Raw genomic sequence first — 23,261 nt, forward strand, 5'->3', positions numbered from 1 at the left:
AATTCATAATATTCCTTATTTAGCTTATGCTGGGCAGTAGTGCAACCAAACAGTGTAACATTATAAAGCACAGTCCACATTAACAACCATATGATGACATGACATTTATGCGTTTCTGAATGTATACCTTTCAGTATTGTTAGAGCTTCTGATGTCCTGCGTCCGTTCAGCCAGCGAAGAGACGATAGCTGTCCTAGAGGAGGTCATCATGCTCGCCTTTCAGCAGTGTGTGTACTACTTCACTAAGGTAACAGACTACTATCAAGGAAGTGACTCAGTGGTGCGGTTTACAAATTGCTGATTACATATGTCCTTGGTTTAACTGGAAGGAAACAATCTGACCTGCATAGACAACTTGTAGATCATCTGGTCCACCCATTGCAAATGGCTGAGAATAAAGAGCTTAGTTAGCATTCCAGTAGTTTTCTAGCAGACAGAGCAGCAATGCTGCCAGACCACACTGAGTGCATTGTGACATGGGAGAGAGGCGGGACACCAAGGGCCTGTGTGTGGGTGTGTAGGTGTGTGTGTGTGTGTGTGTGTTAGCAAGGAACCATTTCTTTCAACTTTTTATTTGTAGAGAAAGGACTTTGTGCACATATTCTCATGCTAACAAAGTTTCAAATGTCTGTATGATGTGACAGTTGTACTAATGAAGTAATGAAGACCTAGCTTTTTTTTTTTTTGGTTTTCAAGCTTCGTAGTTTTTCTCTTCTTTTTTTACTCTTTCTTTCTTCCTTCTTAGTTTGGATGTTTCATGCCAGTGAAAACACAGTGTATTCCAGTAAGTTAGCACCTTGTTAGTAAACTATGATTCCACCTTGAGCAATAAAAAGGCCAGGTTTCCCAAAGGCAAAAAAAAGAATTATTAATTCAAATATACAAGTGAAATGTCTGTATTGGTATATGGTTGTCTAATTTTTCTAGAAGTTTAAGAGTTAGTCAAGCTCCTTTCCATTATTTATGCTAAGCTAGGCTAGTTGTCTCCTTGTTCTAGGTCCAATTTTAGTTCCTAGACTAAAGACTGATGTTCATACTTATCTCACAGAAGGAAAACTAGTAAGCACATTTTTCCAAGTTCCTGACACTAAAGGTAAATCATTTACAGTTCTTACTCTGTATGTTTGTATTGATTTATGTTGTGCTTTATTCACACAGTGTTCCTTGGGAAAAGAGAAAAAACATATTTTATTGTAGCCACAGTATCCAGTTGTGCACTTTCACTAAAGCGCCACACCCATGGAGCTCTGCCCAGGAAAGTTTCAGACAAATTTCCAGTTCAGTGTGTGGGTGAAAATAGCATCCAAAAAAAAATTAATCAGGAGACTGTCCTATTTTGGAGTCATACAGTTACATCTTTAAGCTGATAGTTGATATGGAAGTCTCCTCTTCCAGTTACTGTGATGCTTCAAACGAACAATGCAGATTTAAAGAGTTCTGTCTTTTCAAGTATTAGGCCACATCCAAGACATCATTAGCAAATGACATTAGCCAGCCTGACATGCTGACATGTTAAAGATAGAAAAACAGAGGTCTCACATAAATTCTGGCAGCTGCAATTTTCTTTTCTTAAACAATTTTCCTGTGAAGGAAGGAACTCAGTAATATGACCCTGGTTCTTTAAAGAGGAAAAGTGTTGGAGGATATGGTCTAGATACCTGCCTACAGATAGTAATTTCTAACATGATGCATAATTTTACCTTTTAGAAAATTTAATTTGTTCACCTTAACTTCTCTCCTGCACCGTTTTGCTTATAAAATACTTTATTGGAGTATATCCAAATTAACTAATCAACTGGTAATATTTATAATTTCCTTTTCATTGTCAGTTAGTTATCTCTACAAAACAATTTACAAATTAGAGCAACTAATAGTTCGTTCGGCTGTGTTATATAATGGTACAGCAGATCATGAAGAACTTCAGGGGACACAGGAAAGCACCAGTTGTCCCAGTTTTGACCAGATATTTAGATGTTAACAGGGTATTACAACAAACTGCCACCTTCTCCACCAAAATACTGTTGCTGTTGTTTTTTTTTTATCCATCTTGTACAGCGTCACTTGTGGTGAACTTAAAATTGCTGAAGGAAGATAGATTGACTGGTAAAGTCAAGTACAGTTAATCTCTGTCTCTCTTCCACTGCATGTCTTTATCCTGTCTTCCTTCTCTCACTCCAACCGGTCGCAGCAGATGGCCCCGCCCCTCCCTGAGCCTGGTTCTGCTGGAGGTTTCTTCCTGTTAAAAGGGAGTTTTTCCTTCCTACTGTCACCAAAGTGCTTGCTCATAGGGGAGTCATATGATTGTTGGGTTTTTCTCTGTATGTATTATTGTAGGGTCTACCTTACAATATAAAACGCCTTGAGACAACTGTTGTTGTGATTTGGTGCTGTATAAATAAAATTGAATTGAATTAAACCACGTAGATCTTATTTTAACTGAATGTAGCTTTTAAAACTTTATTTTATTGTAATCCATTCTATGAATCGTTCATGAGCCAAGGATGGGTTAATGTGAGGTATTATTTGTGCTGCATAATCTTGATTACTAGACAAAAGAGAAGAGGATAAAGTTATTTCTCTGCTGTTTGGGCAGATTGAACTCGCTTTCTTCTCACATAGTCTTCTTTGATTTTTGCTTCTTTCTGTTCTTGTCCTGTTAATCCAGGCATGTTTTGTCATCCATCATGAACGCCACAACTTAGAAAGCTCAGAGCCATGAGGCCTGTGGTGTGACCACTGTTAGTCTACAGTAGCGTTTTATGTAGTGTAGCTTGTCTGAGGCAGTATAAAGTTATATTAAATCCTGACAGGTTGCTCCACAAGGTGACCCAGGAAAAACCTCTTGTTCGATAACATTATAACTCCTCCTAGATCACAGCAAATTCAGCTTTAACTCTGAGCAGACATGCTAAAAGTTTCTTAAATCTCTGTTTATTTAGGAGTTTTTCATGGCTTTCCATGTGATGTGAGGGTTATTGCTGCGGGATGGAAAACAAAAGGCGCCACTGGTGAGCAGCTATTGCAGCTGAAGACATGTCGTGATGAATAAAGGCGCACTTTAACAGGCTTGTGGGCAGACTGCGTGTTTACGTGTTCGTCACAATGAATGCAGTTTTATGTTTTTTTACCCCAGGCTAATACGTGCCATGGATGCATGTGGTAATCCCAGAATCCAGTGCTGCTGAGTGAATAAATCCTCTCTGCCCTGATTCCACTGAGAGATATTTTCCAACCAGCAACATTTGCAAGATTATTTGCTTTATTGTTCAGCCATTTCCAGCGTCTTATGTGCAGTGGGATCCGTGGTCGTTACGTTCTCCTGTTCATGTTCGGCCTTTCCTAGCTGCAGAGCGTTAGTGAAAGTAAACTGATCTCCTCAGGGTGGATTGCTTCAAAACCCTTCACTCAGCAGTTCTTTTTGCAGTGCAATGCCAAGCCCACACGAGCCATATTCAGCTTTTTAGGAATGTGATCTATGGCTGGAGTTGGCCTCGGATGCTTGGTGGGTCTAAGAGTGAGATCGGAGAGGAAGGGAGATGTCTGTGTACAATTAGCCTGAACAAAGCGGCCGTTGTCCGGGCTCGCCCTGAAGAACACCAAGGGCCTTTCACTGAAAGGAAGGAAATGTTAAAAACTCTGTCTTTTTTATTTCTGCGAGCACTGGTTGGGTCTACCCAGTCTTCTATCAGCTATGTTATAGTGTGAGACAGACACGCCAGGAAATTGTGGGTGGTCTGAATTCTAGGTTAGGGGGTTACGTGTTTTATTTTATCCTGCTAATCAGAACATACACCACACAAAGTTAACTTTTCCAACCTCAAATTGACCCACAGGAATTATCAACAATTGCCAGCTCCACATCAAAACTGAGTGACTCTAAGCTGCACATTTGTTTTCTGTCTCACAAGGTCCTTTACCCAATCCTGCCAGGACTTTTGGATTGCAATCCGTTCAGGGAAAATTCTGACCTGAGTACAGCCAGTGAAAGCGCTCAGGTCCTGGGTAGCGGAGGACTGCAGGTCCCCGGGGAGATCCAGCAGGTGGTGGAGGTTTTGACCGAGTGCCTGACACTAGTCTCCGACTGCCAGGTTCACCCGGAGATTTCCTCTCAGCTCATCAGCTACCTCTTCTACTTCATCAATGCATCACTCTTCAACTCACTCATGGAGAGAGGTACGCTGGTTGCTTGGGGTGTTCCAGTGTCTGTATCATAGACTATATTAAAGATGGATGTAGCCACTGTTTGCTGCATTAACCTTTGAGAGGTTTTTTAGGCAAGATGACCATATTTGGATAAGAGAAAGGAATGCTCAGTGACGAGTTAGAAAAGTGCATTCATAGGCTGCATCAGTCTAACCCACAGACAAAGATACCTAATAATTAATATTAGCACATAAATACCACTAAATAAAAGAAGTACAAACCCCTTAGATATTTAGATATATTTGGATAACCTGGAAACTGGTACATTCTTGTTCAGTCTATTATCATGATAACTAATGTCAAATATTTTGAAGCATTTTCTAAATTACGCTTGAATTTCAGATGCCACTAGAACATAAAAAAACCTGCATGTACAGAATTACTGGTCAAATTTGTAACGTCTGGTTAGCCAGTTACGACCTTTAACCCTCTGAGGTTTAAAGCCTGATTTAGACTTCTGTGCTGAATCTTTGTAGAAGCTACAATGTAACCTATCTACTGTAAGTCAGCAACACTGTTGCCAGCATTTATGTGGGTGCTTGTGGGAATGCTGGGAATTTTTTCCCTCCTGGGTCCCCACTATGTGTTGTGGTCAGATTTTTTTAGGGGCAAACATATTTGTCCGTCAAGTTTTTCCACATCATTGTACATTCCCTCACATCCATTCCCGTAGTTTCATCAATCTCGCTTCAGGAACTTGCTGACATTTGTGACTCCTTGTGCTGATGCTGCGATTATTATTCCTTATATTGACAATGACTGTTACCCTTGCACTGATAAATTCAAAATCTGCAGTGAAACAGTAGCATAGGTCGAATCGATGATACAGGCCAATCACAGTCGCTGCGGGTTGCCTTAACGCAGCTTGTTGTTAAATTTATAGAGAAGTGCACGTCCAATTACGCCGTAAGCTGCCTGCAGTGTTTCACAGGGGTTTGTGGTTAATAATTATGTAAGTAAGTAAAGTTTTCTTACAGAGTACTTTTTTTTTAGACAAAAACAGGTCACAAATTACTTTGCAGAGATATTAAAAAACAAGGTCAAAATGAACACACCTTAGTCATGAGGATAACACAAAACGCAAAAACAGTAGAGCACTATCTAATTACAACATAGCTATGGCGTAGAATTCCCATTCAAGCATAAATCTCCAGTAAGTCATCACTGGTGACAACCCCAAGCCGAACACTAACTGAGTATGTCGTTATGTTTTTATTTATTTACTCTGCAAAGTCTCTGCTTTCAGGGAACCAATTATTCCAACCGACGCGGACCAAAAACTATGTTTTAAGAAAAAACTGTTTACTACAAGCATGTCACACCACAGACATCACACCAGTTTAGGATTAACATAACGTCCATGCTGATGGATGTCAAGATCCCCGATTGTGCTTCGGTAAGAAGCACAGTTTGGTTTGTGGTATGATGCACACGTAGTAACCTGTTATGTTGTAAACTGTTTGGCTGTGCTTGGAAAAGAAAGACAAATTTACTGCATAAAATATCGTAACTTGCGGACCTCTGCTTTGCCAGCTGATTGCTTGGTTTCGGACACCAGCTTTTCAGTCTGGTAACTCAAGCAGGCTCTCCTCCACACAGTCCTCATTTATAAAGTGCTTGGCCCCCAAACGTTATAGCTAGCAGGTGGATTTTCCAATTTCAGTACTCCTTGATTTTCACTGGGTTATTGGTTCTGTCACTAGTTAGTTAACATAAACTTAAAAATGTCTGTGAGCTGCAACCAACCAACCCGGTGACGTTATGTTCTGTACTGGCACAAGATGGCGCTAAACATGTTCTAAAAACTATTAAGGCTTATTTCTTAAATCCAGCCTCACAGACTATGTTAAACATATGGCAGCTTTTAAAAGCAGGGCTCCATAGTGTAAATTAGCCTTTATACATGTAGAGTGTTAAAGTCTGGAACATTTTTTTTCTTGACATGCATTAAATGACCTTAGAGAAATCTCAGTAGCTTTCACTTTTTATCCAAATCTCAAAATCTTTTAGTAGTTTCACATAGTTGCCTTCAAGTTCTTTCAACACATTTTTGCTGGTTCGAGCGTCGTCTTTCCTGATAGTCTCAGCTGACAAGTAGTAAAAAGTGAGGTGGATAATTTTATAGGTCAGCAGAATCATTTCACCTTTTCAGGTCTTCACAGTTTATACCACGACTACTTCTCAGTCTTTCGTCTACTAGTGAATTATCCTCATCAGTCACAAGAAGATCAGATTGTTACTATTAAATGGGAAAACTGCGTGAGTGTTCTGCCCTAACTTTGTAATAACATTTACACTGAGTCACATTTGTCATGAATTTCTTTGCACTTCATCTTTTCTTCTATACTGGCACAGAGATTGTGATGCATCATGTATGGCTTAAACCTACAGCGTGTTTGGCATCTTTTCCCGTATATCTCTTGGCTCATAATTAAGTTCTTAAGGCCTGAAAGTTTGTGTACTAACAGAAGTTACATTTAGCTGTAACTGCCCTGCCCTCTAGTGGCCATCAAGAGATTTAGCAGTGGCTGCAGAACTTGTTCACTTGTCTCCTTTGTATTTCTTCTGAAGTATGAAGGTGCCGACTTAAACTTAAGTGCTTCTACTGTGGGAAATTAACAATATGCAATAAAGACAGCAGTCGTCTGTTTCTTATAATTCAACAAACAAATGAAAGAGCTAAACATACCCAACTGTAATAACCACAAATCAATAGGTTACAGCAGGTTTTTACCAACATAAAGAGAAGTTGAGATTTCTACATTTTCAGTTATCATATTGCCTAAAATATAACCATGTGTGTAAGTAATTAATACACAAGAGTTTAAAAAAACATTTTTAAAAAAATCATATTACAAACTCATTAAACCTTCTAAATAACCCTACCCCCAAACAAGTGGGAGAGGTTGACAGGGATGTCAAAGGTGATTAAACTATCAGCAGGACTGATACCTGCTCCTTTGTGGAAGGAGGAACAGCAGGAGCACTGCAAGAACTACAAAATGACCTCCACCATGTTGCATCTCACACTGTCCAGGGGCTCAGTGATGCCCAAGTCCAGATCTGGGAGGAGATCCCCCAGGACACCATCTTCAGCTCATTAGGAGGATGCCCCAATTCTGAGCTGTGCATATATTAGGGGTGGGGGGAAAAATCGATACTGTGTAGTATCGTGATATTTTGTTTGCTAATAATGTATCGATACAGGGACAGCAGAAATCGATATTTTGTTACAAAAAAAGTTTTTGTGGACTGGAACATGCTCTGACTTCAGAGCATGTTGATCAGTTCCTTTTTCTGAGCAAGAATCCTGACATTCCTTCACTGTCCAAATGTGTTTAACTTTTTTTTTGGCAGCAATAAACATGACAGTTTACTTATTTTAATTTAAGACATGTTTTATTTTAATTAAGTTTAAAACTTTTTTATTTAATGTAAAATTATATTTTGTTTTAATTTACTTTCAAATTCTTCAGTTGCTGAATGGGCTGCATAGTTTTCATAAATAGCTATAATTGTACCAGATGGTTGCATTCAGTTCAGTTGGACTAGACTGTAATACAAACCGTTCAGTTTGTCAACAATAAAACTGAAATGAGAGAAAGACTGAGTGCGAGACTTTGATATTAGATAAAATGAATATTGATAACGTTTACCTTTACTGTATGTACAGAATCTGAATATCGCAAAATATTTTAAAAAATTGCAATAATATCGTATCGTGAGTTAAATATTGTGATAATATCGTATTGTGGGATGTATGGTGATTCCCACCTCTAGCATATATAGTTGGGAGACTAATATCTAAACTTACTGTACATTATACATTAGTACATAAAACATGTTTAATACTGTTGTGCACACAGGATCTGAGCCAGGGTTCTATCAGTGGTCCAGAGGTGTGCGAATACGAGCCAATCTTGACCTGCTCCTTGACTGGGCCCATGCAGCCGGACTGGGAGAATTAGCCTTGGAGCACACACACACACTCTCATCAGCTGTCAATCTGCTGGCAACGCCTAGAAAGAATTTACTGCAGGTAAAACACACACACACAAACCCGCATCCTGCAGAGTTATAATTATTCAGCTGTTAATAATCTCCAGACACACAAATGGCAAAGAGTTTCTCAGAACAGGAAAGGGGAGTTATGATGTAGACAGCATGACCGTCTACCTTGAAAATGTTATTGTGTTATTCCTTCAAATAGTTTGCATTACAGTATACAGGACCTGATGTTGACTCTCATTTCAGATCTTGTAATAAATCAATCGATTCAGAAGCTGAAAATGTAGAATCCTAATCCTCCCTCTAAATCTTGTGTGTCTCGTGGCCAGCTGCAGGGGAAACTCTTATTAAGAAATTGGAAGGAAAATGAGAATACTAATTTTTCTTCTGTTCATAATTTTTATGGACAGAATTTGAGAGATGAGATGATGAAAGATGAGATAGCCTTTATTTGTCAGTTGCAGTTGCCCACAACCGAGATGACAGACCTTGCCAACCGTACATACAATACACAAACATCACATTGGGGAGAATGGTCAGGCTATGTAGCAAGGGAAAAAAAAAAAACATTGAAACGTGTAACACAAAAGGATAATCCAGGAATGCACAGATAACAACACACCATAACACAATAAAACACAGACAAGCAACATGGGAGAAGATTCCAGTGTGTACAGCTGGATCTGGGACCGCTGCAATCTTCGATTGCACCTCCAGCTGATCCGCTGTCCACATCGGATGGGAGGTAAGCATGGGAGGAGGTGTTGGATTCGAGGGAGTGAGGGTGGTAGTGCGTATCGGTATCAGTGTACATGTTTCCTGCGTGTGTGTGTGTATCCCGTGGTCAGCTGAGAGAAAGTGTCACTACGCCGGTTAAGCGAAGGTCAACAGTCTCCAGTGGACCCAGGTGGCCTTGAAGGAGGGACAAAGAGTTCTGACAACAATCCTGTTATCATGGAGAATTTTTGTTGTTCCAGCCAACTTCAACCTTGGCAGGCCTTCAGCTGGCTCTCTTATTTCTCCGATAAGTCAGGGCCAAGCCAGCTCCGATCAGCAAGAACCCTGTTATCATGGTTCCGAATAGGTAGATATCTTCAGCGTCCTCGATCGACAGTCCCGCCAGGCACATGACCCTCCAGTTCTGCCACCCGTCCATCGTGTATCCGGCAGGGAAAGTCCCTCCAGGACACTCGGGCTCTCCCGAGCCCAAACTTCTCGTTGAGAAAAGGGTGTCAATAGCATTCAGAGACCAGTTGATCAAATCCATAATTCTCTTTTAGGTTTTAGAGAACGACAGTGAGAGACTGTTCCAGGGAAAGTAAGTCGTTCCAGTATTTAACTGACATACTGCACATACTGACATACTGCAAGTAGTTAGGCATCTACTTGCTTGCCCTGTGTTTGCTTAACGTCATATTTAAACATGAACTAATTCAACAAAGTGCTGGAAACATTTCTTAGAAATTTTGGTCCATAGCGATGTGATAGCATCCCACAGTTGCTGAAGATTTGTTTGTTGTGAAAAATGACATTCCCCAACCGAAAACATTTCAGACCAAAGTCTTTCTTGATGGATCGACAGCTCAACTGCTGCTCAGGAGGTAGAGTGGGTGGTCTGATATTTGGAAGGTCATTCCCGTCTACATATTGAAGTGTCCTTGGGAAGTATACTAAACCCTGATTCAACAGTCTGTGTGCAGTTGATAAATTGCCTAGTTCTGTTTAAACCTGTGGATGAATGTGGGTAGTTCATCAAGTTCAAGCTCAAGCTGACCGAGACATCAGGGTCACCCCAGTCAGGTTTGAGGGACACTGGCTTAAGGTCGTTGGTCCCAGTTTTTAGGTACTCACCTTTAAATGGCTGCTTTTCACAACAGCATACAAACCTTTCCGTTGAGCAGCTGTAACTGTATTAAAAAAAGACAACTGACTTGTACAGCTTCTTATATAGCGCTTTTCTTTTTTTAAAGAAAGTTTTTATGTAACTTAACAGATGACAATGTAGTAGAAGAATCATTCTAATGCACTGTGTGTGTGTGTGTGTGTGTGTGTGTGTGTGTGTGTGTGTGTACACAGAAAACTTGGGTTTCTCTTCGCTTAGACTATCCTGCCTTGAGTCCAGCCCAGCTGAACCATCTTTTGAGTCTATATAGCCCAGCATCGCCTTGTAGACACACCTGGACTCCTTCAGTGCAGGAACAAGCTGCAGCACGCCAAACAGGTGAGAAGTGAGTGTACTGTGAACACAATAATCTTACCTTTCATTTTTTTCATTTTAATACACTCCGTCTTCTTGCTTAGCTGACATTCTTGAGAGCTTTGACACCCACCATCCACTGGTGCTGCCAGACGTGGGCTACCAGCTTCAACTGAGAAGAGCCGTAACAGATTCAGCCCTGAGGAGAGAACTGGACAAGCTCAAAGAGTTTATTTCTACCTTAAATCTCTCAACTGCTGAAGACCACAAGGTAAGAAAATTACAAAAAGAAATAATATTTTATATAAAGCATAAAAGTATAAAGTTTGCACATAAAGTCAGATTGGAAACCTTTAAGCGCTAGCACCACTAAGCAAACAGTGTAAAACCAACCATGTTGATTTTTACTGCGTTTACCTTCTTAGTCTGTAGTGTTAGTCTGATGACACTTGCTAATTAGGAGTAATAACTGCTAATTAATAAAGTTCAGCAGTTCTTAGTCGATCTGACCGGTTTCTTAGCTCTACTGAGTGTTTCTTTCCAGTAATTAGAATATATAATGGGGTATTTAGCAAGTACAAATTCAAAGAGCTAAACAAAGATTGCACATAGAAGTGATGTTCAACAGGTAGCCACATTATCGGTTTCAAAGAAAGAATGTTATTTAAAAAAAATGTCGCTTTCAACTGAAAATAGGGTTGCCAACCGTCCCTTAAAAAACGGAATCGTCCCGTATTTAGAAACAAAAGTACACGTCCCGTATTGAGCTAATAAGGGATGCACTTTGTCCCGTAATACAGTGAGAATCAAAAGTAGTCTATAAATGTTTATGGAATTAACGCTTTGTTTGAAAACATAATTCCCAGCCCCTCTCCTGCTTTGTGACCAATGAGCTGACAGCACACTTATGACAATTCGAGTATGACAATTCAGATTACCGCTCATCTCATTGGTCGAGGAAAGGTCGCTTACGGAGAAAATACCGGAAGACAACAGACGACCACAACAACAAGCATGGCCAACAGGGAAACAAACGCCGACACTGCGGTGCAAGTCTCGGACGACAGTACACCTAAAGCTGGGCAAACACTGCGATTTTTTTCAGTCACGTTATTCAGCTCCTGCTCAAACTGCACGATTGACTCACAGGGGTTAGAAGTTGGTAGGTCACGATGCAGGGTCTCACACTATACCGCCCGATGCTCTGATGCGACCTGAGTGCTCACACTGTGCGTCCATAAAATGAAGGTTGTAACAGAAAATCTGTCGCTCGCTCTCCCTGTCTTTCACTCACACAGACACGCACACCACCACCATCAACTTTGCTAAATTGCTAATGAAAAACATTGATCAGGCAGCTGTGATTGAGCAGCAGTGTAAATCCAACTATTTTCACGGTTGTTGTGGTCGTGATAATTTTGTGATGCCACATCGAAAAGGCTCGGATGAGCTTTCCAAAGTTCTACAAGTTGTGCCTCCATCGCTTGTGTCCAGATCACACGCTGCACAGCCGTGCTGCTCCATCTTTTTCACCGACGTTTACCTGTTTGCACGTGAGCAGTGTGAGCGGCTGTGGTGACACCCTTACGAGTGATTGATGATCGGGAGCTGGTCGTGAGGTGTTAATCGCTTCCCGTTACCCCACGTATACTACACGATGCACGATGAAGGCCCAAATCGGGCCGATCACCAAATCGGTCGCACGACTCAAAAATCGTCTCAAAATGGGCCAAAAATCGCACAGTGTAAGCCCAGCATTAGAGCAGCAATGTTTGTTCCCCTCAGAGAAAGAAAAAAAAAAAGGCTGCAAAAGTACAGGGAGGAATTGGAAAAGGAAAACACCTGGCTGGGAAAATGCACGATAACACCTTTAAAGCGCACTGCACTGTGTTCCGGCGCACTTTTTCCATAGGCATGCTTCTAGTGGTGGGCACATGAAGAACATGAGGGGCGTGAAAGCTCGGGGAACCCTTAACCAATTTTTTTGTCCACCAGGCCACGGTAGAAGCAGATATGGTATGTAAACATTGGGGTTAATATGGACATGTGCAGTGAATATCAGCGCTATGTGGCCAGAAGTGTGATAATATAATTTATTTTGTGTAATAAACAACTGCAAGGATAGATGATTACAACAAATAGATGACTAATACATAAAAGTAATACATAGATTAATAATGATGATGAGTTATGATGCGTAATCATGGGAACAAGCGGGTTTACAAACAGGAGCAGCTGATTAGCATTAGAAAAGCTGAAATAATACCTCAACTGAAGCCAATTGTACTAAATGCACTATATGTGCACTGTTACAAGAATATTTTTCGTTCTATTGTTTTCTATTAATTTATATAATTTTAAGTTAAGCAGGACAGAGTTCTTTTAAAGAAAGATTTACTTATATTCTCAAAAGTTAAGCATGACAGGCTTCTGTTTAAGAAAGAGACCTGTTTTATTGTGTTAATGTTGTCATTCTGAGCTAAAAATAAATGGCTAAATGATCATTTGTTTCCCATATGGTCATATCACAAAGAATATGCATCTGCTTAAATCAAATTCAAGTCAAATGGTTAAAAAATAATTTCACACACAAAAAAAAAGAGCTACAAAATTTACCACACTGGGAAGGGTGAACTGGGTTGCCTGGCCCTGGCCACGATGTCCCTTATTTATTTTTCAGGGAGTTGGCAACCCTAGCTGAAAAACAACAAAAAAAGTCTAGTTCCACTCAGTCCTTTTTCAAGAAAAACTTCTTGTTCAGCTTTCAGCTTGTCTTTAATATTCAAATTCCAGTATTTAATAGCTATACACTAAGTCACTGAGAGTAACAGTCATTTAGCATAGAGACTGGAAGTCCCAGCTAGCCTGGGCCCGTTTAAACGTTAAAACATCTGTCGATGATTTCCATGTATGAAAAACTAGAAAGCTAATCATCAGTCATCCAGGTCATCGTAGTCTAAGGAGCTTGGAAAGAAAAAACTCTCCTGAGTTTTAAAACATGTGGTTATCCTAATTGGGCTTTCATCAAGTCAGCAAAGAGGCACCGAAAAGATGACCAGACAACAACTAGGGAGGATCAGAAAGACAAACGCAACAACATTGTCATCCCCTATGTAGCAGGTTTATCAGAAAAACTCAGGAGAGTCTTCTCCAAGCACGACATCCCAGTATACTTCAGACCCAGCAACACTCTCAGACAAAAACTAGTTAATCCCAAAGACAGAACTCCTAAACACAAAATTAACAATGTAGTGTATGTGCGAGGAATACTCAGGAATGCTCAGACCTCTACATTGGAGAGACCAAACATAAACACATGACACAACATAGAAGAGCCACCTCCACAGGACAAGACTCAGCAGTCCATCTGCATCTAAAGGACAAAGTCACTCTATCGAGGATGCCAATGTTCACATTTTGGACAGAGAGGACAGATGGTTTGAAAGAGGAGTGAAAGAAGCCATCTATGTCCACTGTGATCGACCATCTTTGAACAGAGGCGGTGGTTTACGACACCAACTGTCTGCCATCTATAATCCAGTTTTGAGATCCCAGACGCCTTAACGCCCACTCACATCCTGGGCCATCTGACCTCAGGAAATCACATGATAGGGTGGGGCTAGGCTTCACAATGAGCTCACCCGAAACCTTGGCTGATTGTGACCCACACCCGTTTTCACACCTTGGCTCGTGTGATTAGGTAGAGGATCATTAAGGGGTTCATTGACCCTCTACAGCGGACACTCCCACAGGGTTTAAATCCAGGACTCTCCACCATTCGACCTTAGAACTGAAGAAGCTTCTCGGATGAGAGGTGAAATTGTCACAATCCTGGGTCTTATGACCCAGTGTTTTGAGTTTAGTTTATTTGGATGTTTATATGATTAAGCTCATGAGTTTTTCTAGTTCTTTGTTATTAGATTCCCCTTGTGTCTTCCAACCCCTGTTAAGTCTCCCTTGTCCTTCATGTGTGTCATGTCTGTTATGTTGTCAAATTCATGTAGTCATGTCTGCGTTTCATTATGTTTCCTATTTTATTTTCTAAGAGGTTCTGTGTTTTGTTTTACTCTTTCCCTGTGGCGTTGTTATGTCCACGTTGTGTCTACTGTGCCTTTCTGTCCCATGTTTCAGGTCCCTATGTTCTGTCTTCTCAGTTGCTGTTAAGTTTGCATGTCTAGAGTTCAGTCAGTGTGTTTCCTGTTTTACTTTGAAGGTCCATGTCTCATGTGAGTGATTCTAGTTTTGCTTCCCTTGTCTTGTCCAGCCTGATTACTCCCAGCTGTGCTCTCCTTCTGTGTCTCATTTCCTCGTTATCCCTCTGTGTATTTAAACCCTGTGTTTCTCTTTGTCAGTGTCGTAGTCTCCCTCATGGCTGTGTTTCTGTGCGTGTCAGTTTATGCATGTCCCAGTTTAGTTTAGTTTTCCATGCCATTCTGCAATAAAGCAGCTTTTTGAGTTTAATTTTGTTGTCGTGAGTTTTGCGTTTGGGTCCTTCTCCTGCCTGTACACAACCGAAACATGACAGAAATGTCTTCAAGCAACTTAAAGAAGTCCAGATGTTTTTTCTTTCCAAACTCCTTAGACTAGAAAGCTAATCACATATTTATACCAGAGCAAGGGCAGATGTTAGGCCTGAAAGTGACCATTAAAAGTGAAAAATCAACAGCTCGAACACTACAGGCATATTTGTTGCACATTTCACAGTCACAAGTTCTTCATCAGACAATAATGCAATAAAAAATAAATCTGGTGACACCCTTTTTACCGTTTACATCATGTTACAATGAACTATACTATGGTGGCTATTTTTCTGCTCATTGGTGTATCTATTCATGCTGTTCTAATGTTATTTGTCCACCAGGGTGATAGGATTCAAATGGAGGCTAACCTGACAAATGTGGCTAATCTTCAAAACAGCAGTCTAGAAACTTTGAATACATTACAAGCTGATTTGAACTTATGGGAGCCTAGTGACCAAAATCACCATTCCCCTTCAAGTACCTTTGCTCCCTTACCACCTTCACCGCCACCACCGCCATCACCGCCATCACCATCATCACCGTCATCGCCGTCAACACCATCACCCTTTCCTCTCTTCACCAGCTACCTGGATGAGTTCAGCTCCTCTGGTGCCAATATTTTGTCCCAAAAGCTAAGAAATCTAGAGCTGCAGACAAGAGAGACTGAGACCAGCGAGTCGAGGAGGTCAGTCCTGGACCCCTCCTGCCTCCTCACCCCACCTAACAGTCCCCTCATACTAGGTCGAACTGATCAGGTGAAGGAAGACCAAGACAAATGGATGAAGTCTGATGATGAGACACTTCCCTGGCTCTCTGGTGTAGATGCACATGATGAAGGTATAGAAAGACATTTCCATTCCTAGTTTCTTCTCTGCGTCTTTTTTTGAACATATCATTTGTTTTACTCTCCAGGTGGATTAGTGTATCAGTGCTTAGCTGCTCTCAAAGTAGACCGCTTAAAGTCCGATTGCAGCAATATGAAAACACTCGTAGAACTAAAAGAAGAAGAGGAGGAGCACGGAGATGAAGAAGAAGCAGATGAAGAGGTTTTTAGCCTGGAGCTGGAGCGAGGTGAAAGAGGGATTGGTCTTGCTCTAATAGACACAAGGGTAAGTCAACGAGAATTTAACCTGTAGACAGTTCATCACAGGGCTAGCAGAGTCTATGGCACAGCTAAAATTTTATGACGATGAAATTCCAAGAGTAAAGTTGAAGATCTATTTCAAGAAAAAAGTCTAAATGAAAATGAAAAAGATTACAATTGTACCACAGCTGCTATACCCTCTGAGTTACTGCAATCGTACGTCAGAATCGGTTTTAGCAACAAGGAAGGAAGTGATTTCTCTTTTAGCACATAGAGTTAGTGTGGTGAGGAGTATGGAGTAAGCTGTGTATGGTCAAGCTTTGTACGAAATGCTGGTAATGAACAGATGTGAGGTTGTTGATGGTTATGCCATCGTGCAATAAAGACGATGTATGTTGTGGCCCGATACTCATCACAGCGCTCATTTTAATAAAAAAAGATAAATAGCATTTTTATGTTTTTGGAAGAGGAAAGAGAAACATTTTGATTTAAAAAATATATATAATAATAAAAGGTTCAGAAAGAGATAATAGAATTCAATTTTCACTGCTTAAATATTTGTATTTTCCCACACAGGAAAAAAATCTTGTGATTAAAAAGGATTGAATTTAGTAGTTGTTGCTGGATAAGGACAAATAGCTAGCAAACATGCTACTGATTATCATTTTGTCTGAGTTAATAATCAGCTTTACGTTTTGTTTTTCTTTTTATTAGTAATATGTTAAACTTGTTTAAATATTTGCAACATTATAATTATTTAAAAACTGTGTTTTACCATTTAAATAAAAAAAATGTTATTCTCTTATCTTATTCTATTCCATTATTTTTCTTTTTGCTGCTGTTACTTTGCACAGTCCACTTTCTGCTGTGACACAACTAATTTCCGAGATGTGGGACTAATAAAGGTTTATCTTATCTTATCTCTGCTAACATAGCTGTAAACTTTTACAGCTATTACAATGAAAAGAAAAAGAAATAAGTTTTGAGTAAGCATTGAGCCACCAACCAACCTAATAATGAAGTGCCTAAAAATACAATTTAAAATGACTCTTTGCTAGGTATGAAAATGTGCCCGATATCCTCTGAAACACTTTGAAAGAGCTTCTGAAAGTCTGGACAGCTATTACTCAAAAACACTTAAAGTTTGGCTTCTTTGAAGCAGAGTACAGTACTGTGTAACGCAGACACTAAAGCTGATGCGCCAGAATATCATACGAACGATTCCTTAAATACATGGGGGAGCAAGCGAGTCAGATACCAAGGGCACAAAGATGAAGCAAGTCTGATCAGCAACAGTTTATTTCCCGAGGCAGTAGAAATAAAACAACCCAAATACTAAGAAAAAAGTATACACCAAAGGCCTATCTCCCCTCACCACACTCCCTGCCGGTAACTGATGCCCTCAGGGGTCGGTGCGTTGGTGGTTCTTGGTGTCCGGGGCTGGGCGCTCAGGTATGTACCAGCTCACTCCCGGTGACTACTTGGCGGGGCCTGGTGCCTGTTGCTCGGTCAGGCCTCTTCCGGGGCAAAGGGGGCCCTCGGGCCTGCGGCCTCTGGGCCTGCGGCTCGGTTCACTCTGGCACAGCTGGCTGCCGGCAGAGGCGGCGGGCACGCCACTGCAGCCCCCTCTGGCTTCTGCTCCGTGGCCACCAAATGGGACAGGCAAAAAAAGAAAAGAAAAGAAAAGAAAAAAGTATACAATAAAATGTTCTCCATATGCTAAAATTCCCACGGAGACTAGATAAAACAATTCTAAAACCCATAAAAATACCATTTTCTACTTGCACTAAAATCCCTTGGTGTAATTGTCCCACAACCCCAGATGAATGCTCATTATGGGTCCACCAGCAGGCCAGAAATTCCTTCTCCAGAGCGGGCTCCACGCCAGCCTCATCCCAGAATGACGAGGAGGAGCCTCCTGTCCCCCTCTCGTCCCTTCACTGGGCCCATCACATCCCAGCCCAATTCGCATTTTGCACCGGAGTCCGTCCCTATCAGCTAATTGTCCCATGCCCAGCCAATCCACAGTGGATTAAAACAATGTAGAATAAAACACTAAAAACCATGCAATACGAACATTAGAATAAAATCATGCAATAAAAATTACACTCGCAAATAAACGCTAAAATCAAAATAAAACCAATATAAAAGATAAATACAAAGTTCCACTGTGTGACAACTGTACTTGAGTTGTTAACAGCAGATGTGTAACACTAAAAATATATGTATAATACATAATACATAATAACTATATATTATTATGTATTGTGGCATGAATTATATTACTTCATGCCATTTATATATAAAAAATATAATGCAGGTAAAAATAAGGACCATTTTGAAAACCTCACAGTCAGAAACTGTGAAATCTTTGGTTTAATCGAGAACTCGACACCTCATGTTTCAGGACACTTCTTTGAAGGCGAAGGGCATCTTCATTCGTGCAGTGGTCCCAGACTCTCCAGCTGCCCGGTGTGAGAAGCTGTTACCAGGAGACAGGATCTTGGCTGTTAATGGAATCAGCCTTCTTGGACTGGACTACCAAAAGTAAGAAATCTATCATATCTCATATTTTAAGAATTTGGCACGAGCAACTTTGTTTTCATATCTTTCCCTCTTTCAGCGGGAGGGAGCTGATCCAGTCGTCAGGGGCCAGACTGAGGTTACTCGTGTCCAGATCAGACTGGATGGCTAAGATTATACAGAATGAGTGCTGACGCTACATTTGCTGAGAGACTTGTGACACACCATCAGCACTTAAAGATGATTCTGAGAGCTTTTGGAACTTTCAAGTTAAAGGATATGGACAATTTAAAGAAAATCTTCAATCTTCTATCAGGTTTTAGATGTTTTGCAGCTTTTTAATTTACATCACAGTGGCATCATAGTCCTTTTTTGTGTATGGTCAAGGTTACATTAGCGTTATCATTTCCATTGGTAGAAGACAAGACCTTTTCTCTCCATGCTCTCTCCAACTACAAGACCATCACCACAAGAACAAGAAAGCTGATACAATAACACACATGGAACATTTTTCACAGTGTTATTTAAGTTCAACTCTCTTGTTTAGTCTGGCATCATTAGACATTTCTGGGTCCAAGTATTTCTTCACTTCAAAAGAAGCAGACAAGCCCTGAGGCACTACTGGGAGTAAAAAGCGTGGCTGTTCTCCCCGGTTTTGCAATATCATTTAACATTCAGACATCCAGAAGTAAGTAAGTTAGCTTGTTGACATGTTGATAGTTGATATACCATACTCTGATTCAAATATATTTTTAAAAACACAACAACAAACAAAAAATTAACATGTAGACCACTGCAACAACTGTAAAGGTAAATGAAGACAGAAATCTGTCTTCCAGCAATGTTTGGAGGGTTAGTGAAGTGAGGCTTCTTGACATATGATCATCTGCTACTTATGACAATAAAGCACATATAAACATTAGGGGTGCAACGATACTCGTATGGATATTGAACCGTTCGATACAGTGCTTTCGGTTTGGTACGCATATGTATCGAACAATACAAAATTTTTAATTTATTTTATCAACTTTCCTTCTGACAATGCTGTCTGTGTTGAGCGCTCAGTGGATCTGCGCTCGACAGTGCAGCCTAGGCGGAGTAGTCGAACGCAGATTCACTGAGCGCAGGGCAAGCTAGCGAGACAGAAGTTAAGCTCTCCTTGCAACATGGCAAATTGAACCTCCCCCACCCTCATTCAGATCTGGCGTTTGGAACTATTTTGGTTTTCATGTGACGTATGACCCTGAAGGTAAGCGCGTCATGGACTAAAGTAAAACAGTATGTTGGATGTGCCACGCAATGCTCAATTACATTGGTGGGAACTAGTGTGTTAGCGCAGTTAGCGCGTTAACGTGTTGGCCGTCTAGCCCCACGCACGGGCAATCCGCGGTAGCTCGTTAACGGAGATTTGCCGTGTTGTGGCGTTAACGTCATTTCAACGAGATTAACGCTGACAGCACTAGTGGGAACACAACGAATATGACTGCACATTTACTCCGACAGCATCCTAGTGCAAAGACAAGTGGAAGCAGACAAAAACAACAAGCACGCATGCTACAAACTTTACCCGAGTCATTTAGACAGCCGTTAGCACATGATTCTCCTTATGGGGACCTGATATGTTTAATATGCTGCTGAGAATATAGCCCAGAAGAAGCGTATAGTATAGCTTTTATTTTGGAAAGAGCCATTTCTCTGTAATAAACTCTCTTTTCCAAAGATGAGTGATTTCTCGATCAGATATATTTATTTTTTTTATTACTTTGTTGTTTCAGCAACATTAAATTTAAAAACTGTACTTTTGAGTTAAAATATATATTTATAATTTTAATAAATGACAAATTAAAGAGGCATGAACATTTTTTTGTATCGAAAAAATATCGAACTGTGACACCAAAGTATCGAACCGAACCGTAAATTTTGTGTATCGTTGCACCCCTAATAAACATATCGACTAAGTGAAGATGTAGGATGTGGATTCAGTTGTTCTTATTGTACATGTCAAAGAGAAGGCTCTGAAAATGGACAAAACTTCAGTCAAGAGAACATCTGAAATAAGACCATCTAAAACATTGTGTTACTGGATGGTCTGGATTTCTTACCATGAACAAGTCCTGAATACTTTGAAAAACAAAGGGTTTTTTCCTAATTGTATATGTCTTGGCCCTTCATTCACATGTCAGTGTTTAGATTTTCAGACATTCTTTTTTTTGCATTTATATATGGACAAGAAAAACAAAGATTTTGTCACGCAATGTCAAAGTTGTACACCTTTTTGATGACAAATTGTGCTAATGTTTGTAGGTTTCTTACTGGCTAACGTGTCTATAAACAGTTAGGATTATATCACTGCAGCAAAAGTGGAGAAAAAAAAAACAAAAGCAGAAAACCCCTTTTTTAAAAATAAAATATGCAGATTAAAAGCCACTTATGCAGTGCCTTCACTTTTTCAGACTGTATTTTTTATATTGTCTATGGCTGCATATCAATAACTTGTAAAAAGAAAGATCAAACTCAACTTAAGAGAAAGTTGTTTATTTTTCTTCAATCATAATTGGAAATTTCTCCTTCACATGTTTATATATACTTTTTTTAATTTTTAAATGAGAATGGACAGAACCAAGAGACAGGAAAGAGAAAGAAGGAAAGAGAAGCTGGGAAGTGAGTTTACAGAAGGAGAGGGAAAAGAAAAATAGAGAAGAGGGATAGAGAGAGAAAAGACGCTGTAATCATAGCAACAACCAACATATGCATAAGTAACACTAAATAAATACTGCATGTTACTGAGCAGCACACAGTACTAATAATGCACGATATGTTTAGAGGCAGCAGCCAACCCAGACAGTGTGTGTCTGTGAGGAACCATGGGCACAGCTGTGCTTGTGAGCGTGTTTGTATTCAAAAGGTTTCTCCATGTAAGTGTCTAATAGTACATGTGGGGAGCCATAGTCCTCCCCCCCCGGACATGAAGCAGACATGGAGGAGATCCAGGCCATAGCCATCCAGAGGCCCCCCAGAGCACGAGAGCCCAAAGGGGGACCACCACAGGGGCACCTAGAAAAGAGCTGAGGAGAGCCCCAGACAGGAGTCACCCAGCAGCCACAGTGGGCCTTCAGCGATGACCATGCAGGCAGCCGGCCAGCCAGAGCAGACAGAGTCCTGGTCCCAGAGATCCGAGAGCCCTCATTGTAATTAAACATTTTGAGCCATCACCTCAAAGCAAGTCAAAATCAAATTTACAAGATTCCCTCATTTCTGTGTACTCCAACTGTGTAATCCAAAGACATGACATTAGTGTAAGTGGTAACTCCAAATTGGCTAAAGGTACGAATGTCAGTGTGAAGGGTTGTCTCTCTGTTATCCCTTTGGTAATTGGCTACATGGCCACAGTGGGGATATGCTCCAGCCCAACTGATACTCTGAATTGGATAAATTGGTAGAACAGGTCACCTACTAACTGGAAGGTTGGTGGCTTGATCCCAGTCTGGTCCAGTGTGCATGCAAAGTATCCCTAGGCAAGATAGTAACCCCATGTTGCTCTCCGATGCATCCATCGGAGTATGAATGTTAGGTAGGAAGCACTTAGAAACAGTAGAAAAACATGCTTGTGCGAATGGGTGAATGTACAAGTTGTGGAAAATGCTTTGAGTGCTCAGGATATGGTAGAAAAGCGCTATATTAGAACTAGAGATGGACCGATCCGATATTACGTATCGGTATCGGTCCGATACTGACCTAAATTACTGGATCGGATATCGGAGAAAAATAAAAAATGTAATCCGATCCATTAAATATCACGAAAGCACCTCACAAAACTTGCAACAGGCCGTAACTCACCTCAGAACGTTAGCACGTCGGAGCAGTATGCATCACGTGATAGAGCAGCTGTGGCATGCGGGACCTGTCGCTAGCAACCCGGCATTTCATCTCCGACAAAGTTATCCCGAGAGAAGTAAAGCAAGTGTGTAAGTCCATCTCTGAATGTTTGTAAAGCATTCCTGCGTTAAGCTTAACAAGCGACTGCCTCTTCTCGCTGCTACTTCAATCATGAAACTGCTTAATGATCAGCTGATCGGCTTTTCTGTCGGGACTCCGTCTCTCTTCTTTGTTTTTGGCCCACTTTGCACCAGAAAGAGGAAACCAGCGGCTGAACAACCGCAGCACGTTTAAGCTTGATCAGCTGTTGTTAGAATGTATTTAATATTACTTTCTACTCCAGGATCTTTTTCTACGTAGCTGACGGCTGGTAACTGTGCAGGGGCGGATCTAGCAAAGTTTAGCCAGGGGGGCCGATAGGGCATGAACAGGGAAAAGGGGGCACAAAGACATACTTTTCTTTCTTATTCTCATTTAAAATGTCTAGCTTTTAATAAATAATTATCCAAATCTTACACCCAAAGTTTTAATTTGATGTAAAATGAATAGAAGTCAATTACTGTATATAGTGACTATTAAGTCTAATATACCCTAGTAAGCTATAGTACTTTTTCCTTTGGGAAGGTACCATCTGTGCAGTCTGCAATTTTGTTGAAGAAAGATGTTGAATCTATTTAATATTTCTTGAAAAATAATTGATTTCTGTGCATTTTTTTTCACACTGCATCAAATTAAGGTTGATTACGTCGATTAAGCATCATGAGGTGGAGGGTGGTTCCCTATTTTTTATTTATTTATTTTTGTTGTTGCTGGGAGTTGGAACCCTATTAGTTAGGTTGCTTAATATTTA

At 40.5% G+C, this 23,261-nt stretch overlaps 1 protein-coding gene across 2 annotated transcripts in view; it reads left to right on the forward strand.

Moving 5' to 3' along the window:
- Nucleotides 1–19,457, forward strand: part of si:ch211-176g6.2 (ras-associating and dilute domain-containing protein) — a 38,658-nt gene extending 19,201 nt beyond the window's left edge. For both annotated transcript variants that reach the window (XM_040036807.1, XM_040036808.1), the window contains exons 10-18: nucleotides 135–247; nucleotides 3,909–4,173; nucleotides 8,070–8,242; nucleotides 10,288–10,432; nucleotides 10,513–10,679; nucleotides 15,270–15,765; nucleotides 15,841–16,037; nucleotides 18,420–18,559; nucleotides 18,636–19,457. In XM_040036807.1, the coding sequence (XP_039892741.1) occupies nucleotides 135–247; nucleotides 3,909–4,173; nucleotides 8,070–8,242; nucleotides 10,288–10,432; nucleotides 10,513–10,679; nucleotides 15,270–15,765; nucleotides 15,841–16,037; nucleotides 18,420–18,559; nucleotides 18,636–18,729 (1,790 nt within the window). In that variant the 3' untranslated portion in view covers nucleotides 18,730–19,457. The remainder of the gene's footprint in view (nucleotides 1–134; nucleotides 248–3,908; nucleotides 4,174–8,069; nucleotides 8,243–10,287; nucleotides 10,433–10,512; nucleotides 10,680–15,269; nucleotides 15,766–15,840; nucleotides 16,038–18,419; nucleotides 18,560–18,635) is intronic.
- Nucleotides 19,458–23,261: the final 3,804 nt, after the last annotated feature.

The sequence above is a fragment of the Simochromis diagramma genome, unplaced genomic scaffold, assembly GCF_900408965.1.
Source record: "Simochromis diagramma unplaced genomic scaffold, fSimDia1.1 OVJJ01000371.1, whole genome shotgun sequence".
NCBI classification, from domain to species: Eukaryota; Metazoa; Chordata; class Actinopteri; order Cichliformes; family Cichlidae; genus Simochromis; species Simochromis diagramma.